The 26,398-nt window shown below is 51.1% G+C and overlaps 1 protein-coding gene across 3 annotated transcripts in view; it reads left to right on the plus strand.

The window, feature by feature from the left end:
• Positions 1 to 6,592: 6,592 nt before the first annotated feature.
• Positions 6,593 to 26,398, plus strand: part of LOC144496973 (zinc finger SWIM domain-containing protein 1-like) — a 73,390-nt gene continuing 53,584 nt past the window's right edge. Inside the window, exons 1-6 of one of the 3 annotated variants that reach the window (XM_078217632.1) lie at positions 6,593 to 6,745; positions 12,150 to 12,296; positions 13,693 to 13,814; positions 14,544 to 14,874; positions 17,598 to 17,706; positions 20,005 to 20,206. In XM_078217632.1, the coding sequence (XP_078073758.1) occupies positions 14,618 to 14,874; positions 17,598 to 17,706; positions 20,005 to 20,206 (568 nt within the window). In that variant the 5' untranslated portion in view covers positions 6,593 to 6,745; positions 12,150 to 12,296; positions 13,693 to 13,814; positions 14,544 to 14,617. The remainder of the gene's footprint in view (positions 6,746 to 12,149; positions 12,297 to 13,692; positions 13,815 to 14,543; positions 14,875 to 17,597; positions 17,707 to 20,004; positions 20,207 to 26,398) is intronic. The other 2 variants (XM_078217635.1, XM_078217633.1) reach the window with 2 other exon arrangements.

A 26,398-nucleotide genomic window follows, 5' to 3' on the forward strand; every position in this document is an offset into this window, starting at 1 on the left:
CGTTTCAATCCAATTATACTGAATAAAAGGTCAATTCGGGAGAGGAGTTTGAAAATGTTTTATTCCTTTTACGGGATGTAGGTGTCACTGGCTGGGTTCAGCATTTATTACCCATCCCTATTTGCCCTCCATATCAGAGGGCATTTCTATGAATCACATTGCTGTTGGTCTGGAGTCACATGTAGGCCAGACCAGGTAAGCTGCAGATTTCCTTCCCTAAAGGACATTAGTGAACCAAATGAACTTTTATGACAATTAATTCATGGTCAACATTGGACTTTTAATTCCAGATTTTTACTGAATTCAAATTTCGCCATCAGCTGTGGTGGGATTTGAATCCTGGGTCTGAGGATACTGCCCAATCAGTGCTGGGGGGCGGGGGGAACATCAGTGTGCCATTGGAGGCTGTGACCCAGAACGTGTATAATCAACATAGACCTTCAACATTTTTGACCTGTAGATACTTGCAGCACTTCAAAGCATTTGTGCATCTGTTTGTTTGAACTTTCTCCGAAATGTCCATAGTTTGCCACTGATCACAGGCGGTTTTCACAATCACAGTATGTTACAGTGCAGAAGGAGGCCATTTGGTCCAGTGTCTGCACCAGCTCTCCCAATGAGCCTCATGACTTGGTGCCATTCCCCTGCCTTTTCCTTGTACATGATGTGGAAATGCCAGCGTTTGACTGGGATAAGCACAATAAGAAGTCTCACAACGCCAGGTTAAACATCTGTTGGACTTTAACCTGGTGTTGTGAGACTTCTTACTGTATTTTCCTTGTACCCCTGCACATTGTTTCTCATCAAATAATTATCAAATGCCCTCTTGAATGCCTCAATTAAACCTACCTCCACCACACTTCCAGGCAGTGCGTTCTAGGCCCCATCTACTCCCTGCGTGAAAAAGTTTCTACTTGAATAGTAACAAATTTTCCAGATCTTATCAGAGAAGATTATTCTTGTATCTTTCTCTCCAGAGATGTCTGAGGCAAGCAAGTGAGGGAAGGGGAGGGGAATAGGGTTGAATCAGCCCCTCAATTTGATGAGGAATCTCTGTGTGCCCTCTTCTGAGCTGAGCCACTGTCTGTAAGATGGTCAGTGTGGGAAGAGGTTGCTGCAGAGTTCAGCAGCATTGGGATAGTAGGTGCACTTGGAAAAGGGCCATTGAGTTCCAGAAGAGGCTCAATGACCTCCTGAGGTCAGCCAGTGTGAGTAAATCCTCAATATGTATATTCGTGTGCCAGGAAGCTACAGGATAGCATCGCGATTGCTGGAGGCACGTAGTGCTGTGAGGCAGTCTAAGGCCGCATGATGCATCAATGTCTGTGTGCACTTATTGCTTTGGTCTGGGTGGAGGGTAGGGGTTTGCGAGCCTGTGCAGGATAAGTGTATTGACAGGACAATGACACGGGTCTGACTTTCCACATGGAATAACGCTCAGAGACATGGGGTGGGATTTTACGGCCTTGTTTGACCCAAGGCTGGAAAATCCCACCCAAGGTCGATGGACCTTCCCATTGTCCGTCCCTTGCCTATTCCGATTCCCTTGGCGGGTGGGGTGGTAGAATTCCTGCGATACTGTTTACACATCTGTGAGGTTGGGGCTTCATGACCGATTGGAACCTTTGCCTTAACAAGGCATCCTCTCACATCACAGCAATCCATGCAATCACATCAAGGGCCTTCTACCTGAAATTCACCATGTCCCCTCCACTCATCCTCCGATGAATGGCCTCTATCTAGCTTGACCTTGACAGCTACAGGCAATGAGTGACCCCCAATCCAGTTAAAGATCTCTCATGAAAGAAGTAGGTCTTTTGGCCCATCAAATCTGCTCCTCCATTCAATGAGGCTGATCTGATGTGATAATCCTCAATTCCACTTTCTCGTCTTATCCCCATAACCCTTAATTCCCTCAGGAATTAAAAATCTGTCTACCTCAGCCTTGAACATACTTAATGACCCAGTCCTCTGCAGTAAAGAATTGCATAGATTGCTCCTCAACTCTGTCTTAAATGGGTGACCCCGTTTACTCTGAGATTATGTCCTTCAGTCCGAGGTTCTCGCACAAGTGGAAACAATCTATCAGCATCTACCCTGAGAATCCTATATGTCGTACGAAGGTCTCCTCTTATTCTTCTAAACTCCAATGAGGAAAGGCCCAAACTACTCAACCTCTGCTCATAAGAAAATCCCTCCATACCCAGGATCAACACAGTGAATCTTCTCTGGACTGCCTTCAATGCCAGCATATCCTCCCTTAGGTAAGGCAACCAAAGCTGTTCACAGTATTCCACCATGTCACAGAGTGATGAGATTGTGGCCCTTGAGAGTCTGAGCCTCCTCTGGCCTTGTGTTTCAGACATCTGCAGACAGCTCACTCTTTGCCTATAAAACCAAGGGGCTGCATAAATCTTTCTCTACCTCCTTGGGGTATTCATGATGGTTTATTCTCCCTCTAGGTCTGGCGGAGCTCTGGTATCATCATGCATCATTAACATATCCTGGCCATCTCGATGTGCCGTCCTTCCTCTTACTCTCCTCCTCATCCTCCTCCCCTCCTCACAGGAGAATGTTTCTCTCACAGACGCCAACCCCACATTTGGCCTATTTAGAAGGCTAAGGTGATGATTGTGGTTTCATTGGATCTGCCTGCAGGAGGAATAAATCCTCTGGATAAAATAATCTTCAAATGCAACCTCTGCTTCTTAGTCATAGTCATAGAGTTTTGCAGCACAGCGAGACCCTTTGGCCCATCATGTCTGTGCCTGCCATCAAACCTATCTATTCCAATCCCATGTTCCCACTCTTGGTGTATAGCCTTGTATGTGATGGCATTTCAAGTCCTTATCTAAATGCTTCTTAAATGTTGTGAGTGTTCCCGCCTCTACCACCCTTTCAGGCAGCGAGTTCCAGATTCTCGCCACCCTCTGGGTAAAAATGTTTTTCCTCAAATCCCCTTTAAATCTCCTGCTCCTGACCTTAAATCTATGAACCCTGGTTATTGACCCTTCTACTAAATGCAATGGTTTCTTCCTATCCACCCTATCTCTTTCCCTTATAATTCTGTACACCTCAATCGGGTTCCCCAGTCAGCCTTCTCTGCTCTAAACAAAACAACCCCAGTCTAAGCAATCTCTCTTCATAGGTGAAACTCTCTAGCTGAGGCAACATCCTGGTGAATCTCCACTGCACACCCTCTAGTGCAACCACATCCTTCATGTTTGAAGAACTAAGATTCTAGAGACTTGAGTTCTTGTTTGAAGTATTTCCAGCAGGCACAGATTTTTGAACAGCTAAGCTGAAACTCGGATCTCAGATATACCCTTTAAACACACACGAACATGCAACTTAATTTTAAAACAAAAGGGAAATAGACTTGGCATGAAACAAAATCAGCGAGCACAGTTCTCCAGAAAGGTCATAGGGACTCCAAACATTAACTCTTGTTTCTCTCTCCACAGATGCTACTAGACTTCCTGAGTTTATCCAGCAAATGTTGCTTTTACCTGCTAGCACTTTATTTCTTACACCACGTTTTATTCCAGTCGGTTGGCTTTTTATGAGCTTAACCATCTCATTAAATGAGATTTCAATAAAGCGGGTGGGCTCCCAATTTTTTAGCCCCACCCAACTGCCATATTACCTGGATCTGGAATGATGACATCAGGAATGTGACACAATGTCATTGCGTCCTGTAATATGTCAGTGTGGGTGCCTGAAGCACCCATTTTCAGAGCGTGTCAGTCAGCCTGACACTGAAGATTGATATTACTTTGTGACTTGTGCCCCTATATATAATACAAAGTAACAGCAGCACAATGTTTCTCCCACTTGATTAGGATTTCAGAGGCCTCTTTACAACTACAGGTGCATCAGTAAGTACAGGACATAGATTTGAGATAATTGACCTACAAATCCATGGGAATGAGGAGTTTTTTTTTTCTCCACTGAGTAAATTTGTAACTGTAGGGATGCTCTGCCAATATCCTTTTTTGGACTGTCACATTGTTAATTCCACAGACTAGTGTATCTCACAACATGTGGGATGGCACGGTGGCACAGCGGTTAGCATTGCTGCCTCATAGCTCCAGAGACCCAGGTTGAATTCCAGTCTTGGGTGACAGTCTGTGTGGAGTTTGCACATTCTCCCCCTGTCCTCCAGATGCTCCAGTTTCCTCCCACAGTCCAAAATGTTCAAGTTCAGTGCCAAGCTAAATTTCTCCTTAGTGTCCAAGAATGTGTAGGTTAGATGGATTAGCTATGGTAAATGTGCAGCGTTGTGGGGATAAGGTAGAGGGAGGGTCTGGGTGGGATGCTCTTTCGGAGAGTCAGTGCAGACTCGATGGGCCAGATGACTTTCTTCTGCACTGTTGGGATTCTTTATTAGGACGGGCGTTCAAAAGGCATTACAATTTGAGGATGAGGGACTGAGGGCCGAGGTGACGAGAAATTCCTTCATTCAGAGGGTGGCGAATGTGTGTCATTCACTACAACTAAAAGTAGTTTAAGCCAAAACATTGTGTAATTTCAAGAAGAAGTTAGATATAGCTCTTGGGGCTAAAGGGATCAAGGGATATGGGGGGAAGGGGGGATCGAGATATTAAATTTGATGGTCAAGCCATGAACAAAATGAATGGTGGAGCAGGCTTGAAGGACTGGATGGCCTACTCCTGCTTCTATTTTCCATATTTCTCTGTCATTCAGGGTAGCCTGAATTCACAGTGCTCTGCCAAATTTCGTAACCTAGTCAGAATTTTGGTGACAGATTCCCCAGAGGTCCTGCTGTGTTAAAGCAGTAGTGCTGGAGTATTATGGAGCTTTAGGGTCATGTCTACCAATTCATTAAAGTTTTTAGAGTCAGGGGCATCCGAGTAGGTCAGGCTTTTTATTACACTGAAAGTTGGGACCCCTACATGCCATCAACAGGACCACTTTCTGCTTCTCATCTCCCGCCTCCCCCCCCCCCCCCCGCCCCCCGAAACTTAATTCTCTTTCCAGGTACTCCCCCCCCCCCCCCCCCCCCCCCCCCCCCCCGCCCCCCGAAACTTAATTCTCTTTCCAGGTGCAGAGGAGACTCACCAGGATGTTGACTGGGCTGGAGCATTTCAGCTCTGATGAGAGGCTGGGATTATTTTCCATATAGCAGAGAAGGCCAACTAACTAATATGTCCAAAATTATGAGAGACAGAAATAGAGCACATATGAAAAATATTCTCTGCTTGGTAGAGGGGTCAAAAAAATAGATTTAAGGTAAGGGACAGGAGATTGAAAGGCGATTGACAGAATTTTCATTTCATCCAGAGGGTGGTGGGAATCTGGAAGTCACTGCCTGAAAGGTTGGGAGGGGCAGGAATGCTCACAACATTTAAGAAGCATATAGATGAGCATTTGAAATGTCATAGCATATAAGGCGTGCAGACCAAGTGCTGGAAATTGGGATTAGAATACATTGGTGTTTGATGGCCAGCACAGGCACAATGGACCAAAGAGCCTCATTCTATTTGTATAACTCAATATCTAAGATTTGATTTGAATTGATTTGATTTATTATTGTCACATGTATTAGTATAAACTGAAAAGTGTTGTTTCTTGTGCACTATACAGACAAAGCATACCTTTCATAGAGAAGGAAATGAGAGTGCAGAATGTAGCATTACAGTCATAGCTCGGCTGTAGAGAAAGACCAGTTTAGTGCGAGCTAGGTCCATTCAAAAGTCTGATGGCAGCAGGGAAGAAGCTGTTCTTGAATCGGTTGGTACGTGACCTCAGACTTTTGTGTCTTTTTCCCAATGGAAGAAGGTGGAAGAGAGAATGTCCGGGGTGCGTGGGGTCCTTTATTATGCTGTCTGCTTTGCCAAGGCAGTCGGAAGTGTAGACAGAATCAATGGATGGGAGGCTGGTTTGCCTGAGGGACTGGGCTACATTCATGACTCTTTGTAGCTTCGTGCAATCTCCAAGCTGTGATACAACCAGAAAGAATGCTTTCTATGGTGCATCTGTAAAAGTTGGTAAAAGTCGTAGCTGACATGCCAAATTTCCTTAGTCTTCTGATGATAAGCAGTCCCATCCCCACCACTGTACCAAGGATAAGATCAGCCATGATCTAATTGAATGGCGGAGCAGGCTCGAAGGGCTAAATTTGCCTACTTCTGCTCCTAAAATCCTATGTTTCTATGACCTGGAGGTCGGATTCCCTCAAAGTTACCGTCAAATTTCGTTTCCCAAATCCCTGATGTTCCGCTCATATTCCGGTGAGGTTGCCGAGTCGTCAGTTATCATTTTCCACAACTTAGTTTATTCCCAGCGTCGACAGAATCCCTTACTTCCCAGCAGTAGTTGCAGAGATGCCGAGGTGATGGCGGCCGGATTACCCACAAGGCATGGCATCAGTGAAACTGCTCTATCCCAGCTGGCAGGGGGCCGGAAGCGCATGTGCAGCGTTGGCAGCGGAAAGGCAGAGGGGCGGATGGTGCGCATGCGGCATATTGCCGGCGGCCGGCGCTGTTGTGGGCTCAGTGCACAGGCGCGAGATGGCGGCCGTGGAAGCGGCCTGGTGCGCATGTGCGAGATGACGGCAGCCGACCCTGTTGGGGTCTGGTGCGCAGGTGCGGGGTGTCGGCGGCCGTCAGTGCCGGCGGATGTGGATCTCGGGTGGCTAGAGGCCGCGGGAAAGACCGAGGCCGCGGAGCCCGTTCCCGGAGCAACATCGCCGGAGAGGGAAGGAGAGCCGGTGGACAGTGAGGTAAGGGGGGTAAGGGAGAGAGCGACCTCGGCCCAGAGACACTGTTTAATCTTCGTCAGAATCGCACACATTCCACCCCCTCCCATGCCAGTGCTCCCTTTCCCTGATCCCAGAGATTGCCCCTTCCCTGATCCCACTGATTCCCTAATACCAGAGATTCCCTGATCCCAGAGATTCCCTGATCCCACAGATTCCCTAATACCAGAGATTCCCTGATCCCAGAGATTCCCTGATCCCACAGATTCCCTAATCCCACAGATTCCCTAATACCAGAGATTCCCTGATCCCAGAGATTCCCTGATCCCACAGGTTGCCCCTTCCCTGATCCCACAGATTGCCCTTTCCCTGATCCCACAGATTGCCCCTTCCCTGATCCCACAGATTGCCCCTTCCCTGATCCCACAGATTGCCCTTTCCCTGATCCCACAGATTGCCCCTTCCCTGATCCCACAGATTCCCTGATCCCAGAGATTCCCTAATCCCAGAGATTCCCTGATCCCAGAGATTCCCTGATCCCAGAGTTTCCCAAATCCAAGAGATTCCCTGATCCCAGAGATTCCCTGATCCCAGAGTTTCCCAAATCCAAGAGATTCCCCGATCCCACAGATTGCCCCTTTCCTGACCCCACAGATTGCCCCTTTCCTGACCCCACAGATTGCCCCTTTTCCTGACCCCACAGATTGCCCCTTCCCTGATCCCACAGATTCCCTGATCCCACAGATTCCCTAATCCCAGAGATTCCCTGATCCCAGAGATTCCCTGATCCCACAGATTCCCAAATCCCAGAGATTCCCCGATCCCACAGATTGCCCCTTCCCTGATCCCACAGATTGCCCCTTCCCTGATCCCACAGATTGCCCCTTCCCTGACCCCACAGATTGCCACTTTCCTGATCCCACAGATTGCCCCTTCCCTGATCCCACAGATTCGCTAATCCCAGAGATTCCCTGATCCCACAGGTTGCCCCTTCCCTGATCCCACAGGTTGCCCCTTCCCTGATCCCACAGGTTGCCCCTTCCCTGATCCCACAGTTTGCCCCTTCCTGATCCCACAGGTTGCCCCTTCCCTGATCCCACAGGTTGCCCCTTCCCTGATCCCACAGGTTGCCCCTTCCCTGATCCCACAGATTCCCTAATCCCAAAGATTCCCTGATCCCACAGGTTGCCCCTTCCCTGATCCCACAGGTTGCCCCTTCCCTGATCCCACAGGTTGCCCCTTCCCTGATCCCACAGATTCCCTAATCCCAGAGATTCCCTGATCCCACAGGTTGCCCCTTCCCTGATCCCACAGATTCCCTAATCCCAGAGATTCCCTGATCCCACAGATTGCCCCTTCCCTGATCCCACAGATTGCCCCTTCCCTGATCCCACAGATTGCCCCTTCCCTGATCCCACAGATTGCCCCTTCCCTGATCCCAGGGGTCGCCCATTCCCTGATCCCAGGGGTCGCCCATTCCCTGATCCCAGGGGTCGCCCTTCCCTGGTCCCAGGGGTCGCCCTTCCCTGGTCCCAGGGGTCACCCCCTTCCCTGGTCCCAGAGGTCGAAGGAGCAATGCTCTGAAAGTTTGTGATTTCAAATAAACCTGTTGGACTATAACCTGGTGTCGTGAGACCTCTCATCTTGTCCACCCTAGTCCAATACTGACATCTCCAAATCATACTCCAGATGTGGTCTCACCAATACCTTGTTGCAGCAAGACTTTCCCTACTCTTATATTTCAATCCCCTTGAAATAAGGGCCAACATTCCATTAACCTTCCTGATTCCCTCTGTACCTGTGTACTGTGTTTCATATACAAGTACCCCCAAGTCCCTTTGTGCTCAAGTTTTTCTCCATTTAAATAATATTATGTTCTTTTGATCTCCCTTTTAAATGAACAACTTCACATTTTCCCACATTATGGCCCATTTGTCCACTTTTTGTCCACTCTTAACCTACCGGTATCTCTCTGTAAACTGTATCCCTCTCGCAACTTGCCCTTCCACCTATTTTTGAAGTCTACAAATTTGTCTACAGTACATTCACTTCCTTCCTCCAAGTCATCAATATATATTGTTGCGGTCCCAGCACTGATCTCCATGAAACCCCAATGATTGTCAACCAATGTCTTCTTTTCCTTGCTGTTTTTTTTTTACCTGCACCCAAATGGAGTTGATATCATCCGAGCCTGCATCATCTCTCACAACCGACCTCATTTCATCTCTTATTAACAGTGCCACCCCACTACATTTTCTTTCCTTCCTCTGTTTCCGAAAGGTCAAATATCCCTGGATATTAAGTTCCCCGTTTTGATCTTTTAACCGTGTCTCCATGATGGCTATGAGATCATATCCATTTACTCAATTTGCAACATTAGTTCGTCTGTTATTTATTCATTAGTTATTTTGAATGCTTCGTGCATCAAAATACAAAGCCTTTAGGTTTGCTGTTTTGCCATTTTTAATCATCCGAACCTTTCTTTGTGCTGTGGCCCTATTTGCCTCTGACCCTTGATTACCCTGTCTACTGTTTTTTTTTTCATTTTAGTGTCCTTACTTTTGTTACTGTCCTTGCTTTTCTTTCCCTTATCACACTGCTTGGGTTCCCATTATTGTTTCAACCCTCCCCAACCACACTAGCAAATACTCGCCCGACGACATCAGTCCCAATCCTGTCCAGGTGTAACCCGTCCAGTTTGTACTGGTACCATCTCCCCCAGAACCAGCCCAATGTCCTAGGAGTCTGAAACCCTCCCCCTTGCACCACCTTTCCAGCCACGTATTCATCTGATATACTGCTATTTCTACTCTGCCTAGTATGCGGCACTGGTAGTATTCCTTTGGGGTCCTACATTTCAACTTCCTATCTTCAGCTTTTAGGTACTCATCCCTTTTTTTCACCTCTGTCATTGGTGCCATGTTTACCATGGCCACTGTCTGTTTAGCCTGCCCCTCCAGAATGTCCTGTAGCCGCTCTGGGACATCCTTGACCCGAGCACCAAGAAGGAGGCAAGATACCATCCTGGAGTATCATTTGCAACCACAGAAACGGCTTTGTATTCCTCTTGCGAATGAATCTCCTAGAACTATTGCATTCCCATACTTACTTCTCCTCCCCTGTGCTGCAGAGCCAACCATGGTGTAACAAATTGGGCTGTTGCTGCTTTTTCCTGAGATGATGCCACTCACCCCAATAGTAACCAAAACGGTGTATCTTTTTTGCAGAGGAATAGCCTCAGGGGGTTCCTGCCTACCTAGCCCTCTGCCTGTGGAATATTAGCCTGTGGTGTGTCTCTACACACAGGATCCATGATGCATCCACCTTTGTGGATGGTCCACAGTGTTCCACAGCTGCTGTTCCAGCTCCAAAGCCCGGGATTTCAGTAGCTGCAGTTGGAGACACTTCCTGCACACATGCTGGTTCTGGGCACTGGAAATGTACGCAGCTTCCCACGTGGAGCACGAGGAACACACCATGGTTTTGATCTCTCCTGCCATTATTTACCCCTTTAAATTAAACCTTTTAAATCAATTACTCGAGGGCCCTTTGTTCCTGATCCTTGTTACTACAGAATATGCAAACTATGAACCACAAAAATACCTTGCCAACTGTAAGCAATAAAAGTAAATGTTTACCTGACCTCACCCACTACTAACCAAACAGCTCTTGTAGCCTCTACTGCTGCAGCAGGGCAAAATCACTCTGAAGATTTATGTTGGAAAGTAGGAAAACAATGCAAAGAGCTCCTCTTCCCCTCTGCACCCAATTCCCACTGTGCTCCAAATTTCCAATAACCACACTCACTCTGGCTGTGTCTCACTCAGAATGAGGTCTCCCCGCTGCGCATGTACAAGCTCACATCCCATTCTTAGATGTTCTTTCCTCCAACATCTCAGGGATACCGCCTTCCCTCGCAATCCCAGTGATTCCCTCGCAATCCCAGCCGTTCCCCCTTCCCTCGCAATCCCAGCGATTCCCCCTTCCCTCGCAATCCCAGCCGTTCCCAGTGATTCCCTCGCAATCCCAGCCGTTCCCCCTTCCCTCGCAATCCCAGCGATTCCCCCTTCCCTCGCAATCCCAGCCGTTCCCCGTTCCCTCGCAATCCCAGCCGTTCCCCCTTCCCTCGCAATCCCAGCAATTCCCAGGATAGAGTTGCTGAAAATTGTGAAGTGGTTTGACAGGGTGAATAGGAGAGAGATGGATCAGCCATCACAGGAGACAGATTTAAGATTATCCTGTTTTAACCCCTCACCCTGCGCATTTACCATGGCTATTCCACCAACCTACACATCTTTTGGACACTACGGGACAACTTACCATGCCCAATCCACCTAACCTAGGAAAGCAAATGCAATGTTAGCATTCATGTCGAGAGGGCTAGAATACAAGAGCAGGGATGTACTTCTGAGGCTGTATAAGGCTCTGGTTAGACCCCATTTGGAGTATTGTGAGCAGCTTTGGACCCCATATTGAAGGGAGTATGTGCTGACCTTGGAAAGAGTCCAGAGGAGGTTCACAAGAATGATTCCTGGAATGAAGAGCTTGTCGTATGAGGAACGGTTGAGGACTCTGGGTCTGTACTCGTTAGAGTTTAGAAGGATGAGGGAGGATCTTATTGAAACTTACAGGATACTGCGAGGCCTGGATAGAGTAGACGTGAGAGAATGTTTCCACGAGTAGGAAAAACTAGAACCAGAGGGCACAACCTCAGGCTAAAGGTGCGATCCTTTAAAACAGAGATGAGGAGGAATTTCTTCAGCCAGAGAGTGGTGAATCTTTGGAACTCTTGGTCGCAGAAGGCTGTGGAGGCCAGGTCATTGAGTGTCTTTAAGACAGAGATAGATAGGTTCTTGATTAATAAGGGGATCAGGGGTTATGGGGAAAAGGCAGGAGAAAGGGGATGAGGAAAAAAAAAATCAGCCATGATTGAATGGCGGAGCAGACTCGATGGGCTGAGTGGCCTAATTCTGTTCCCATGTCTTGCGGTCTTATGGTCTAACCTTTGGACTGTGAAGCACCCAGAGGGAAACCACGCAGACACGGGGAGAACGTGCAGACTCCACACAATCACACAAAGCCAGAATCGAACTCGGATCCCTGGCACTGTGAGACAGCAGTGCTAACCACTGTGCCACCCTTTCTTGTTTATTTATATCTTTTTACTTAGCAAGTTAGGCCTCAAAATGCAGCAAGTAATGTGCAACATTCTGGGCAGCACAATGAAGCAGTAGGTCCTGCCTTAGAACAGTTTCAGAGGACGTTTACAAGGATGAGGGACTTCAGTTAGGTGGAGAGATTGGAGATGTTGGCCCTGTTCCCCTTAGACTGGACAAGGGTACAGGGAGGGAATGAGGTGGCGGGGGAAAACGACCTAAAGGAGAGCCATATCGGACTTGAAACGTTAACTCTGTTTCTCTCTCTGCAGATGCTGTCCGAGCTGCTGAGGTTTTGTTCCAGCATTTCCTGCTTTTTGATTTACGGTTCGGAGGAGGTTTGATTCGAGGTGATCCAAGTTCGGAGGGGTTTCGGCAGAGCAAACCAGGAGGAACTGTTTGTCCCGGCAAGTGAATTGGTAACCGTGAATTCAAAAAATAATTGGCAAATGAACGGGAGAGAAAAGGAGAAATGTTTGTGCGCGGGAGGTCATTGTGCAAGTGTGGCAGAAGCAGATTCCGTAGAAAGTCTCAAAAGACCACTGGACATCCACTCTAAGAGAAGTAATTATCTAGAAGGGGGGAGTGGGGGGGGGGCAAAGCTGGGGCATGGGATCAAATTAAACAACTTCAAAGAGCTGATACTGACCTGATGGGCCAAATGGCTTCCATCTATATTCTAAGATATACTTGTACATTTTTTTGAAAATTCTTTGACAAGAATGCCAGCATTCACTGTCCAAAAATCTGCGGGTTAGGTTGACTGGCCATGATAAATTGCCCCTTAATGTCAGGGGGATTACGAGGATAAATATGTGGGGTTACAGGGATAGGATAGGGCCTGGGTGGAATTGTTGTCAGTGCAGGCTCGATGGACCAAATGGCCTCCTTCTGCACTATAGATTCTATGATCCCCAGTTCCCCTTGAACTGAGTGTCTCACTCAGACATTTCAAAGGGTATTTTAAGAGTCAACCACATTGACGTGAATCTGGAGTTGCATGTAGGCCAGACCCGGTTGGGATGGCAGATTTACCTCCCGAAGGATGGGGTTTTATTGACAATCGATGATAGCTTCCTGGTCACTTGACAAGCTTTCAATTTCACATTTTATTAAATGATTTTAAGTCCCACCAGCTGCTGTGGCAGGCTCCTCTGTTGGGCTTTCCAGGCTCGCTGGGGTAAAACCCAGCAATTTCACTGTTACGGTCCTTTTGGATGTACCTTCCTCTTCAATAAAATATGTTGGTTGGTCAGGGGTGGGATGGGAATTTCTGGATTATTGGTGATATTATCAGATTATCACCAATAATCCAGTCAGGAAATCAGGAGAGGCTTTTTTACCCAGAGAATGGTGAGAGTGTGGAACTCACTGCCACATTATATGGCTGAAGTGAATAGTATTGAGAAATTTAATGGGAAGCTGGATCAAACCACGAAGGAACATGGAGTAGATTATATTGATAGGGTGAGATGAAGAGGCACAGAAGGTGATTTGTATGTATGTATTTGAATGTATTCAAGAGGCGGCTGGATATAGCACTTGGGGCAAATGTGATCAAAGGTTATGGGGAAAAAGTAGGATTAGGCTATTGAATTGGATGATCAGTATGATCGTAATGAATGGTGGAGCAGGCTCAAAGGACCAAATGGCTACCTCCTGCTCCTATTTTCTATGTTTCTATGTATAAGCACAGGCATAGACAAGTTGACCCAAATGGTCTGTTCCTGTAGGCGCTACATGCTTCAGTGTAAAGTTAGCCCAGCTGAACGAATGGTGAATGAATCTTTGATGCTTCTCGCTCTTTTTCACCAGGAATCTCAGTTGGAACATTCCTCAGTGCTGATGGCTGTTGAGAGATCCGGGTGAGGGCACCGAGTACACGACCGGGTCAGACACTGTCTCAGTCATCAGTTATCCACCACTCTTTTGACAAGGTAACTTGATTTATCCCTCTCTCGTCTCCACGTAACCATGGAAACATTCTGGCGGCCATGTTGAGCAGGTAGATCCTGGAATTGTGGGTGAATATTTTCCAGCTGATTATCCCAAGTGCTCCCAACTCAGTGTGTGCAGTGTCGGTAGCAATGTCGAGAATGACCGCGTGCACATTTGGACCCGGAGCAAGTCCCGGTCCAGTTGCACAGGGTTGCCGAATCTGGTTGGCCGTTTTGCCAGAGCTCCATCGCATGCCTACCTTCCGAGTGCCCTGCTCTCGGGTGCCCACCATTGGTCGGCCCATGTGCCCATCTGTGCTGAGCATCATTTTTCCGACCAATTGGAGAGCGAACAGATTATTCAGGACCTGATTGGATGACTCTTGGCTGCCAGTCAGACAACCAGCTTTCCTGTCAATAAATCATCAATTCTGATAAATAATGGGCAACGGTGTTCAAGGAAAATAACGCCAAAGAAAGCACAATTTCTTTGTGATTCTGATTTTGCCCCTAGTTTGCGCGCTGCCATGTCCTGGTGATGAATCTTCAATGCCAGGAGTCACCAGGACAATCAGGAACATTAGTAATCAGATGGCATTGGCAGCCTGGAGGGCATGGGGTCACCCTAGCAACCCAATCCAACACTGACCCTCCTGCCTGCTCCTCACTCATTCTAGCATTCTGCTCCCTGAATGCCTGTCTGATCTGCCTCTCCTGTGGTTTCTTCAGAGTTCCTGCTGTCCTGCTTGACTGGCCCTCCCGAGAGTTGGGGGGGACAGGGAGGTGCAAGGCGTGGGGCCACCATGTCCCAGACGGTGGGGTTTCGAGTGGGCGCCGAGTTTGCATCGTACAGCGAACTGCATCGCGAGTTCCGGCGCTATCAGCGGGACTGCGCCGTGCAGCTGTGGACCCGGCACTCGCGGACCATTGAGGCCCAGAGGCGGAGGGCGCCCAAGCGGCCCATGAACGACGCACTCAAGTTCGCCGAGATCGACTACGCCTGCATTCACGGAGGCAAATTGTTCAGAGCCAAAGGGACCGGGAAGCGGACGAACCAGAGGTGAGGAGGTTGCCTGCTTTTCCGAAATTGCGCAGCTCACTGTGTCGCTGGATAGCTCCACTCGCCAGAGCGCAGTCCTCACTCCAATTGTCTATTTCACACAGTAATATATTCCGATCTGGGCAAGGTGGAAGCAAATACTATTGTGGCTTCCAAAAGAGGTGTGGATAACCACTTAAAAACCATAAGACGTGGAAGCAGGAGACCATTTGGCCCATCGAGTCTGCTCCGCCATTAAAAGCGGGGAGGACAAATTCTAGGGTTATTGGAAAAGAGCTATAGAGTGGGGATATTCGGCTCGTTCTTTCAGAGAGCTAGCACAGCCATGAGGGGCCAAATGGCCTCCTTCCCTGAGAGGGATTGGGGGGGGGGAGGAGCAGGTGGGCGGTGGGGCAGCAGCCTCCTTTGCCTCATCCCTGCCAACTCCCAGCCACAGAGGAGGAGACTGAACCAAAGAGCCCCTTCGCTCCAAACTAGCCTGTGGCTCAGTGCACAGCATGCCTGTCTCTGAGTGAGAAATTTGTGAGTTTTGAGTCCAGCTCCCGTGACTGGAGCAAAAACCTCGGCTGACAACTTCAACTCCACGCCGTGCAGAGGGAGTGCTGCACTGTTGAAGGTGCGCCGTCTTTCAGATAAAGTGACCCCAATGCCCTGTTGGGTGGATGTGGAAAGATCCCATTGTGCTAATTAAAATAGTGGGAGAATTATGCCCGATCTCCTGGCTAATGTCAATCCCTGAACCAACCTAACTGAAAGGGATAATCTGGCCATTGTTGCATTCCTGTTTGAGGGAGCTTGCTGCCGAAAAATGTTGCTCCAATTCCAACATTACAACCATGACCACACTTCAAAGGAGAAATTAGCTGCACAGTGCTTTGTGGAAGGAAAGATAAATTGCTTCTTTCACTCCTGCCAGCCAGTGCGTGTGTAAAATGGCTGCAAGGATGTTGCATTTGTTTTGACCTTGGTCTGTTGAGAAACTTTAGAGCCATAGAAAAGTTCCTGCACAGAAAGAGGCCAATTCCTCCACCCCGTCTGCACTGGCCACAAAAAGAGAAGAAAGAAACCAGAAGCTCATTTTAATCCCACTTGCCAGTGCCAGGTCTGAGGCCTTGCAGGTTCCAGCTCTTCAGATGCAGATCCAGGCTCCTTTTAAATAAGTTGAGCGTTTCAGCCTCAACCATCAGCTTAGGCAGTAAATTCCAGATGCCCACCACCATCTGGGTAAAAAAAGTTGTTCCTCATGTCCCCTCTAAACCTTCGAACAATCATCTTCAATCATTGACCCCTCAGCTTAGGGGGAATGTAGTCTTTCCTCTCCACCCTGTCTAGGCCCTTCATCATTTTGTCCACCTCCATTAAGTAACTCCTTAGCCTCCTCTGTTCTCAGGAAGACAGCCCAATCTCTCCTCATAGCTGCAACTTCGAAGCCTGACACCATTCTTGTAAACCTCCTCTGTACTCAATTACGTCTTTCCTGTGATGTGGTGACCAGATCAGTGTACACAACTCCAGTTGAGAATAGAATAGTCAGAGCATAGGAGGAGGCCCTTTGGCCCATTGTGTCCATGCTGGCCTCTGCAAAATCAACTGTCTGAAGCCCCCTCCCCATCTTGTAGACCTGCAAATACTTCCTACTCGAACGATGGTCCAATTCCCTTCTCGAGGCCACAATTGAATCTACCTCCATCTCTGGCAGTGCATTTCCAGATCCTGACCACGCGCTGTGTGGAATAAGTTTCCTCGTGTCGATCTTTGATTCCTTTGCCAGCCACCTTAACCCAGTGCCCCCTGTTTCTTGACCCCTGTGTCTGTCCCTATCCGCTCATCCCTCATGGTGTTGCACAGGTCTCTCAGCCTCTTTTTAAAGTGACATCCCCGGCTTCTCCAATATATCCACATAGCTGAGGTCCGCTATCCTGGAATTTTGGAGGGCACTGTGCACTTGTGAAGCCCATTCCCCACCCATAGCCTGCAAATTCAAGACTGGTTATGGTGATGGGAGGAGGGGTGGGGGGGGAACAGTCAGACCTGATCACCTGTATTCTAACTGGGTTTCACATTCTTGCTGCCAGTAAACAGGAATTTAGTAACATTTCTATGGGACGTAAGAATTGGGAGCCGGGGTAGGCCACTCTAGTCCCCTCGAGCCAGCTCCTCCACTCAATAAGATCATGGCCGAACTGACTGTAACCTCTCGCCTAACCCTAAGGGCAAGGCATCACAAGGGACAACAAGGGTTGGGCGTGAGTCGGACAAAAAGTGGCAGAGCAAGTTGAAATGGGGACATGTCTAACCCCCCAAAACCCAATAACCTTTCACCCCGTGAAATCAGAATCCATCTCGCTCTACCTCAAAAATATTCAAAAATTCTGCTTCCACTGCCTTTTTCAGAGTTCCAGAAACTCTCAACCCGCTGAGGGAAATTTGATTTCCTCACCTCTGACTTAAATGAGCAACCCTCTATTTTTAAACAGTTACCTCCACCACCCCCAGATCTAGATTCTCCCACAAGAAGAAACACCCTATCAAAATCCCTCCGCATCTTGTATGTTTCAACCAAGTCACTTCTGACTCTTCTAAACCCCAGTGGATACGAGTCTAGCCTGCCCAACCTTTCCTCACAAGACAGCCAAGTGACTGAATGCTGTGGGATTGTGCTCCAATTCAAAAGAAAACTCAAATGCTCTTCCTTACACGATGCTACTCATTGTTTGTTGCAGGACTAACAAGACCAAGTGTCCCTGCGTTATTAAAGTCCGCCTCTCTCCAGATGGGGACAAATTTGTGGTGAAGGAGATGATTGAATCGCATAACCACACAGTACAGGAGGTAGGTAAAACCCAGTGTGGAAATCCTGACACCGTCACTGCTGTGTGATGCATTGCTACCTGCTGCACACCTCCCCCTCTCCCAAGTTCAGGCTGTTTTGAAAAGGTGTACAGGACCTGCAGAGGTGAAAGGTTCTGCTAAACCTTCATAAATCACTGGCATTGTGTCTGATTCTGGGCACCAGTCTTGAAGAAAGAATTTGTGAACTATTTTCCATTCATTCATGGGGATGTGGGTGTCGCTGGTTGGACTGGCATTTATTGCCCATCCCTAATTATCTTTGAACTGAATGTCTTGCTAGGCCATTTCAGAGGGCATTGAACAGTCAACCACATTGCTGTGGGTTACATGTCGGCCAGACAGGGTAAGGATGGCAGATTTTCTTCCCGAAAGGGACATTAGTGAACCAGATGGGTTTTGATGACAATCAACAATGGTTTCATGGTCAGTATTACTAAGACTAGCTTTCAATTCTAGGTTGCATTAATTTAGATTCCACCAGTTGCCATGGTGGGATATGAACCCGCTATCCCTTAGACATTAGCCTGGGCCTCTGGATGGCTAGTCCAGTGACATTACCACTATGCCACCCTCTGGGAACTGCTGTACAATTGTAACAAGGATGAGGGACTTCAGGGACGTGGGTAGATAAAAAACATTTATAGATGGAGACCATTTGGCCCATTCTTTGCATGCCTGCTCTCTGCAAGAACAACGCACTTCATCACCACCTTTTCTCTGTAGCTCTTGGGGGTTTTTTGATCCCGTTCATTCATGAATGCTACAATTGGACCAGCCTCCACACTCTCAGGCAGACCCTGCTGGATCCTAACCAAAACATGCAAGGCGCTAACTTGAGGGATGAGAGTCTGGTGCAGTAAACCAGATGGATTCCTGACAAGCTTCAGATATCAAATTTCCGTGTTCTTGGAGCTGACTAGATCACACCAGTGAAGATTGTGCTTTGCACACGGACACACACGGTCTCTGATGTGCCGAGTCACAGACAGGCAGTCACCAATGCACAGAGCCGTGAACACACATATACTGATGCATGTAGCCCAACCCATGCAATTATTGGCACGCGAAGTGCATGCTGTCATGGAGGCGCATGCCACCAACACGCCATGCGCATAAATATGGTCAAGAGACATGCAGATACGGACAGGGAAAGTCAGTGCTTGCTGACTCACAGTCATGCACACACAAAGCTTCACACATACCCGTGTATGCGTACTCTCATGAAAGAACCATGTGTAATGCAGCTCGTGCCTTGTTAAATATGGTGCATTTAAAAGAGAGCCATAAATGTACGATAATCATTGATAATTTCAATAGGGAGTTGACGAGAAGTGCCTTTACTCAGTTATATAAAAGCAAAATACCGCTGGAAATGTGATATAAAAACAGGAAATGTTAGATAAACTCAGCAGGTCTGGCAGCATCTGCAGAGAGAGAAACAGAGTTAACGTTTCGGGTCCCAGTGACTCATCAGTGTGTGGTTAGAATATGGGATTCGCTACGACAGAGAGCAACTGAGTAAAATAGAGGCGCTCAAAGCAAAGCAAGATGAGCACAAGAGGGAGAAAGGACTGGAAAAATATGTTGATGAGGTTGGATGACATTCAGTGCAATGTGATACTCTGGTATACAGATCCTCGTCGAGATTGCAGTTAATGGAGTCTACCTTCCATAACATCACCCAATTCAGCTCAACTGCTAGTAAAGCCCTCTTCCACCTTTTTGCTCCCGCTTGACTCAACCTGGTGTTCTCCCACGTTCTACCCTCCGGAATCTGGCAGTCAGCCAAAATTCTGCTGCCCACATCTTAACTTGCACTAAGTCCCGTTCCCCTATCAGCGCTGTCAACCAGACTACTGGATAAGCAGCATCTCGTTTAAAATTCTCATCCTTGTTTCCTGATCTGTTCGGTGGCCTTGCCCCTACCTATCTCTGTAATCTCCTCCTGCCCCATGGTCCCCTGGAAATCTGGTCTGTTGAGAATCTCCAATCTTAATCCATTCATTGCTCACGGCCACACCTTCAGTTGTCTCAGCCTCGAGCTCTGGAATTACCTCCCTACGCCTCTGTTTCTCTCGCTCGCTGTCTCTCTCTCTAACTTACACTCCTCCTTTCAGACCTCCCACTTTGACTGGGGTTTCGTCATCTCATTTTAATACTACTGTGAGTGGCTGGGTGTCGGATTCTCTTGTACAATGCTCCTGTTAAACATTGCAGAGATAAATTACAGGTTCCCATTGTTCAAACGTTCAAAGGTTTTCACTTCCTAAATTACAGGCGGAACGGGAACGTTTTCCACACCAAAGACGCTTCGACAAAGCGGCACAGAGTAACAGAGCAGATCTGACGACAGAGAACCTGGGGGACGGAGCTGAGCAGGGAATTCAGCAGGAAGATAACCCCAGAGACAAGTGGACCACTTGGAAAATGAACCAGACGAACCTTGAGAAAATGGTGCCCGCACTGGCTTCTGTCAAGGGTAGGTCTTACGATGCCTAACTGTACCCTAGGCAGGGATAGCACGCTCCTCCCTCACTGTATCCCAGCCAGGGATAGCACGCTGCTCCCTCACTGTTCCCTACCCCAGGGAGAGGACGCTCCTCCCTCACTGTTCCCCAGCCAGGAATAGCACGCTCCTCCCTCACTGTTCCCCAGCCAGGGATAGCACGCTGCTCCCTCACTGTCCCACAGGGATAGCACGCTGCTCCCTCACTGTCCCACAGGGATAGCACGCTGCTCCCTCACTGTCCCACAGGGATAGCACGCTGCTCCCTCACTGTCCCACAGGGATAGCACGCTGCTCCCTCACTGTCCCACAGGGATAGCACGCTGCTCCCTCACTGTCCCACAGGGATAGCACGCTGCTCCCTCACTGTCCCACAGGGATAGCACGCTGCTCCCTCACTCTCCTCTACCCAGGGATGGCACGCTGCTCCCTCACTGTTCCCTAACCCACGGATAGCACGCTGCTCCCTCACTGTCCCCCAGGGATAGCACGCTGCTCCCTCACTGTCCCACAGGGATAGCACGCTGCTCCCTCACTGTCCCACAGGGATAGCACGCTGCTCCCTCACTCTCCTCTACCCAGGGATGGCACGCTGCTCCCTCACTGTTCCCTAACCCACGGATAGCACGCTGCTCCCTCACTGTCCCCCAGGGATAGCACGCTGCTCCCTCACTGTCTCACAGGGATAGCACGCTGCTCCCTCACTGTCCCCCAGGGATAACACGCTGCTCCCTCACTGTCTCACAGGGATAGCACGCTGCTCCCTCACTGTCCCCCAGGGATAACACGCTGCTCCCTCACTGTCCCCCAGGGATAGCACGCTGCTCCCTCACTGTCCCCCAGGGATAACACGCTGCTCCCTCACTGTCCCCCAGGGATAGCACGCTGCTCCCTCACTGTCCCCCAGGGATAGCACGCTGCTCCCTCACTGTCCCCCAGGGATAACACGCTGCTCCCTCACTGTCCCCCAGGGATAACACGCTGCTCCCTCACTGTCTCACAGGGATAACACGCTGCTCCCTCACTGTCTCACAGGGATAGCACGCTGCTCCCTCACTGTCCCACAGGGATAGCACGCTGCTCCCTCACTGTCCCCCAGGGATAGCAGGCTGCTCCCTCACTGTCCCCTACCACAGGGATAGCACGCTGCTCCCTCACTGTCTCACAGGGATAACACGCTGCTCCCTCACTGTCCCACAGGGATGGCACGCTGCTCCCTCACTGTTCCCTAACCCACGGATAGCACGCTGCTCCCTCACTGTCCCCCAGGGATAGCACGCTGCTCCCTCACTGTCTCACAGGGATAGCACGCTGCTCCCTCACTGTCCCCCAGGGATAGCACGCTGCTCCCTCACTGTCCCCCAGGGATAACACGCTGCTCACTCACTGTCCCCCAGGGATAACACGCTGCTCCCTCACTGTCTCACAGGGGTAGCACGCTGCTCCCTCACTGTCTCACAGGGATGGCACGCTGCTCCCTCACTGTCCCCCAGGGATAACACGCTGCTCCCTCACTGTCCCCCAGGGATAACACGCTGCTCCCTCACTGTCTCACAGGGATAACACGCTGCTCCCTCACTGTCTCACAGGGATAGCACGCTGCTCCCTCACTGTCCCACAGGGATAGCACGCTGCTCCCTCACTGTCCCCCAGGGATAGCAGGCTGCTCCCTTACTGTCCCCTACCACAGGGATAGCACGCTGCTCCCTCACTGTCCCCCCCAGGATAGCACGCTGCTCCCTCACTGTCTCACAGGGATAGCACGCTGCTCCCTCACTGTCCCCCCCAGGATAGCACGCTGCTCCCTCACTGTCCCCCCCGGGATAGCACGCTGCACCCTCACAGTCCCCCAGGGATAGCACGCTGCTCCCTCACTGTCCCCCAGGGATAGCACGCTGCTCCCTCACTCTCCCCTACCCAGGGATGGCACACTGCTCCCTCACTGTTCCCTAACCCACGGATAGCACGCTGCTCCCTCACTGTCTCACAGGGATAGCACGCTGCTCCCTCACTGTTCCCCCAGGGATAGCACGCTGCTCCCTCACTGTCCCCCAGGGATAACACGCTGCTCCCTCACTGTCTCACAGGGATAGCACGCTGCTCCCTCATTGTTCCCCCAGGGATAGCACGCTGCTCCCTCACTGTCTCACAGGGATAGCACGCTGCTCCCTCACTGTCCCCCAGGGATAGCACGCTGCTCCCTCACTGTCCCCCAGGGATAGCACGCTGCTCCCTCACTGTCCCCCCAGGGAGAGCACGCTGCTCCCTCACTGTCCCCCAGGGATAGCACGCTGCACCCACACTGTCCCCCAGGGATAGTACACTGCTCCCTCACTGTCCCCCAGGGATAGCACGCTGCTCCCTCACTGTCCCCCAGGGATAGTACACTGCTCCCTCACTGTCCCCCCGGGATAGCACGCTGCTCCCTCACTGTCCCCCAGGGATAGCACGCTGCTCCCTCAGTGTCTCACAGGGATAGCACGCTACTCCCTCACTGTCCCCCAGGGATAGCACGCTGCTCCCTCACTGTCCCCCAGGGATAGCACGCTGCTCCCTCACTGTCCCCCCAGGGATAACACGCTGCTCCCTCACTGTCCGAGTTTTAACAACACCAGGTTAAAGTCCAACAGGTTTATTTGGTAGCAAATGCCATTAGTTTTCGGAGCCCTGCTCCTTCATCAGAACCACTGTCCTCCACATCCCTCACTGTCCCCCAGGGATAGCAGGCTGCACCCACACTGTCCCCCAGGGATAGCACGCTGCTCCCTCACTGTCCCCCAGGGATAGCACGCTGCTCCCTCACTGTCCCCCAGGGATAGTACACTGCACCCTCACTGTCCCCCCGGGATAGTACACTGCTCCCTCACTGTCCCCCAGGGATAGCACGCTGCTCCCTCACTGTCCCCCAGGGATAGCACGCTGCTCCCTCATTGTCTCACAGGGATAGCACGCTGCTCCCTCATTGTCCCCCAGGAATAGCACGCTGCTCCCTCACTGTCCCCCAGGGATAGCACGCTGCTCCCTCATTGTCTCACAGGGATAGCACGCTGCTCCCTCACTGTCCCCCAGGGATAGTACACTGCTCCCTCACTGTCCCCCAGGGATAGCACGCTGCTCCCTCACTGTCCCCCAGGGATTGTACACTGCTCCCTCACTGTCCCCCCGGGATAGTACACTGCTCCCTCACTGTCCCCCAGGGATAGCACGCTGCTCCCTCACTGTCCCCCAGGGATAGCACGCTGCTCCCTCATTGTCTCACAGGGATAGCACGCTGCTCCCTCATTGTCCCCCAGGAATAGCACGCTGCTCCCTCACTGTCCCCCAGGGATAGCACGCTGCTCCCTCATTGTCTCACAGGGATAGCACGCTGCTCCCTCACTGTCCCCCAGGGATAGCACGCTGCTCCCTCATTGTCTCACAGGGATAGCACGCTGCTCCCTCATTGTCCCCCAGGAATAACACGCTGCTCCCTCACTGTCCCCCAGGGATAACACGCTGCTCCCTCACTGTCCCCCAGGGATAACACGCTGCTCCCTCACTGTCCCCCAGGGATAGCACGCTGCTCCCTCACTGTCCCCCAGGGATAACACGCTGCTCCCTCACTGTCCGAGTTTTAACAACACCAGGTTAAGGTCCAAAAGGTTTATTTGGTAGCAAATGCCATTTGCTTTCGGAGCCCTGCTCCTTCGTCAGACCTACTGTCCTCCACATCCCTCACTGTCCCCCAGGGATAGCACGCTGCTCCCTCACTGTCCCCCAGGGATAGCACGCTGCTCCCTCACTGTCCCCCAGGGATAACACGCTGCTCCCTCACTGTCCCCGAGCCCAGGGATAGCACGCTGCTACCTCACTGTCCCCCAGGGATAGCACGCTGCTACCTCACTGTCCCCCAGGGATAGCACGCTGCTACCTCACTGTCCCCCAGGGATAGCACGCTGCTACCTCACTGTCCCCCAGGGATAGCACGCTGCTACCTCACTGTCCCCCAGGGATAGCACGCTGCTACCTCACTGTCCCCCAGGGATAACACGCTGCTCCCTCACTGTCCCCGAGCCCAGGGATAACACGCTGCTCCCTCACTGTCCCCCAGGGATAACACGCTGCTCCCTCACTTTCCCCAGGGATAACACGCTGCTCCCTCACTTTCCCCCAGGGATAGCACATTGCTCCCTCACTGTCCCCCAGGGATAGCACGCTGCTCCCTCACTGTCCCCCAGGGATAGCACGCTGCTCCCTCACTGTCCCCCAGGGATAGCACGCTGCTCCCTCACTGTCCCCCAGGGATAGCACGCTGCTCCCTCACTGTCCCCCAGGGATAGCACGCTGCTCCCTCACTGTCCCCCAGGGATAGCACGCTGCTCCCTCACTGTCCCCCAGGGATAGTACACTGCTCCCTCACTGTCCCCCCGGGATAGTACACTGCTCCCTCACTGTCCCCCAGGGATAACACGCTGCTCCCTCACTGTCCCCCAGGGATAGCACGCTGCTCCCTCATTGTCTCACAGGGATAGCACGCTGCTCCCTCACTGTCCCCCAGGGATAGCACGCTGCTCCCTCACTGTCCCCCAGGGATAACACGCTGCTCCCTCACTGTCCCCCAGGGATAGCACGCTGCTCCCTCACTGTCCCCCAGGGATAGCACGCTGCTCCCTCACTGTCCCCCAGGGATAACACGCTGCTCCCTCACTGTCCCCCAGGGATAACACGCTGCTACCTCACTGTCCCCCAGGGATAACACGCTGCTCCCTCACTGTCCCCGAGCCCAGGGATAACACGCTGCTCCCTCACTGTTCCCCAGTGATAACACGCTGCTCGCTCACTGTCCCCCAGGAATTCCTCACTGCTCACTTCATGTCCCCTTGCCCCAGGGATAGCACGCTGCTCCCTCACTGTCCCCGAGCCCAGGGATAACACGCTGCTCCCTCACTGTCCCCGAGCCCAGGGATAACACGCTGCTCGCTCACTGTCCCCCAGGAATTCCTCACTGCTCACTTCATGTCCCCTTGCCCCAGGGATAACACGCTGCTCCCTCACTGTCCTCCAGGGATTACACGCTGCTTCCTCACTTTCCCCCAGGGATAACACGCTGCTCCCTCACTGTCCCCAGGGATAACACGCTGCTCCCTCACTTTCCCCCAGGGATAGCACGCTGCTTCCTCACTTTCCCCCAGGGATAACACGCTGCTCCCTCACTTTCCCCAGGGATAACACGCTGCTCCCTCACTTTCCCCCAGGGATAGCACGCTGCTCCCTCACTGTTCCCCAGGGATAACACGCTGCTCCCTCACTTTCCCCAGGGATAACACGCTGCTCCCTCACTCGAAAGCTTGTGTGGCTTTTGCTACCAAATAAACCTGTTGGACTTTAACCTGGTGTTGTTAAACTTCTTACTGTGTTTACCCCAGTCCAACGCCGGCATCTCCACACCCTCACTTTCCCCAGGGATAGCACGCTGCTCCCTCACTGTCCCCCAGGGATAGCACATTGCTCCCTCACTGTCCCCCAGGGATAGCACGCTGCTCCCTCACTGTCCCCCAGGGATAGCACGCTGCTCCCTCACTGTCCCCCAGGGATAGCACGCTGCTCCCTCACTGTCCCCCAGGGATAGCACGCTGCTCCCTCACTGTCCCCCAGGGATAGCACGCTGCTCCCTCACTGTCCCCCAGGGATAACACGCTGCTCCCTCACTGTCCCCCAGGGATAGCACGCTGCTCCCTCACTGTCCCCCAGGGATAGCACGCTGCTCCCTCACTGTCCCCCAGGGATAGCACGCTGCTCCCTCACTGTCCCCCAGGGATAGTACACTGCTCCCTCACTGTCCCCCCGGCATAGTACGCTGCTCCCTCACTGTCCCCCAGGGATAGCACGCTGCTCCCTCATTGTCTCACAGGGATAGCACGCTGCTCCCTCACTGTCCCCCAGGGATAGCACGCTGCTCCCTCATTGTCCCCCAGGAATAGCACGCTGCTCCCTCACTGTCCCCCAGGGATAACACGCTGCTCCCTCACTGTCCCCCAGGGATAACACGCTGCTCCCTCACTGTCCCCCAGGGATAACACGCTGCTCCCTCACTGTCCCCCAGGGATAACACGCTGCTCCCTCACTGTCCCCCAGGGATAACACGCTGCTCGCTCACTGTCCCCCAGGAATTCCTCACTGCTCACT

Source organism: Mustelus asterias, chromosome 8 (genome assembly GCF_964213995.1).
Source record: "Mustelus asterias chromosome 8, sMusAst1.hap1.1, whole genome shotgun sequence".
Taxonomy (NCBI): domain Eukaryota; kingdom Metazoa; phylum Chordata; class Chondrichthyes; order Carcharhiniformes; family Triakidae; genus Mustelus; species Mustelus asterias.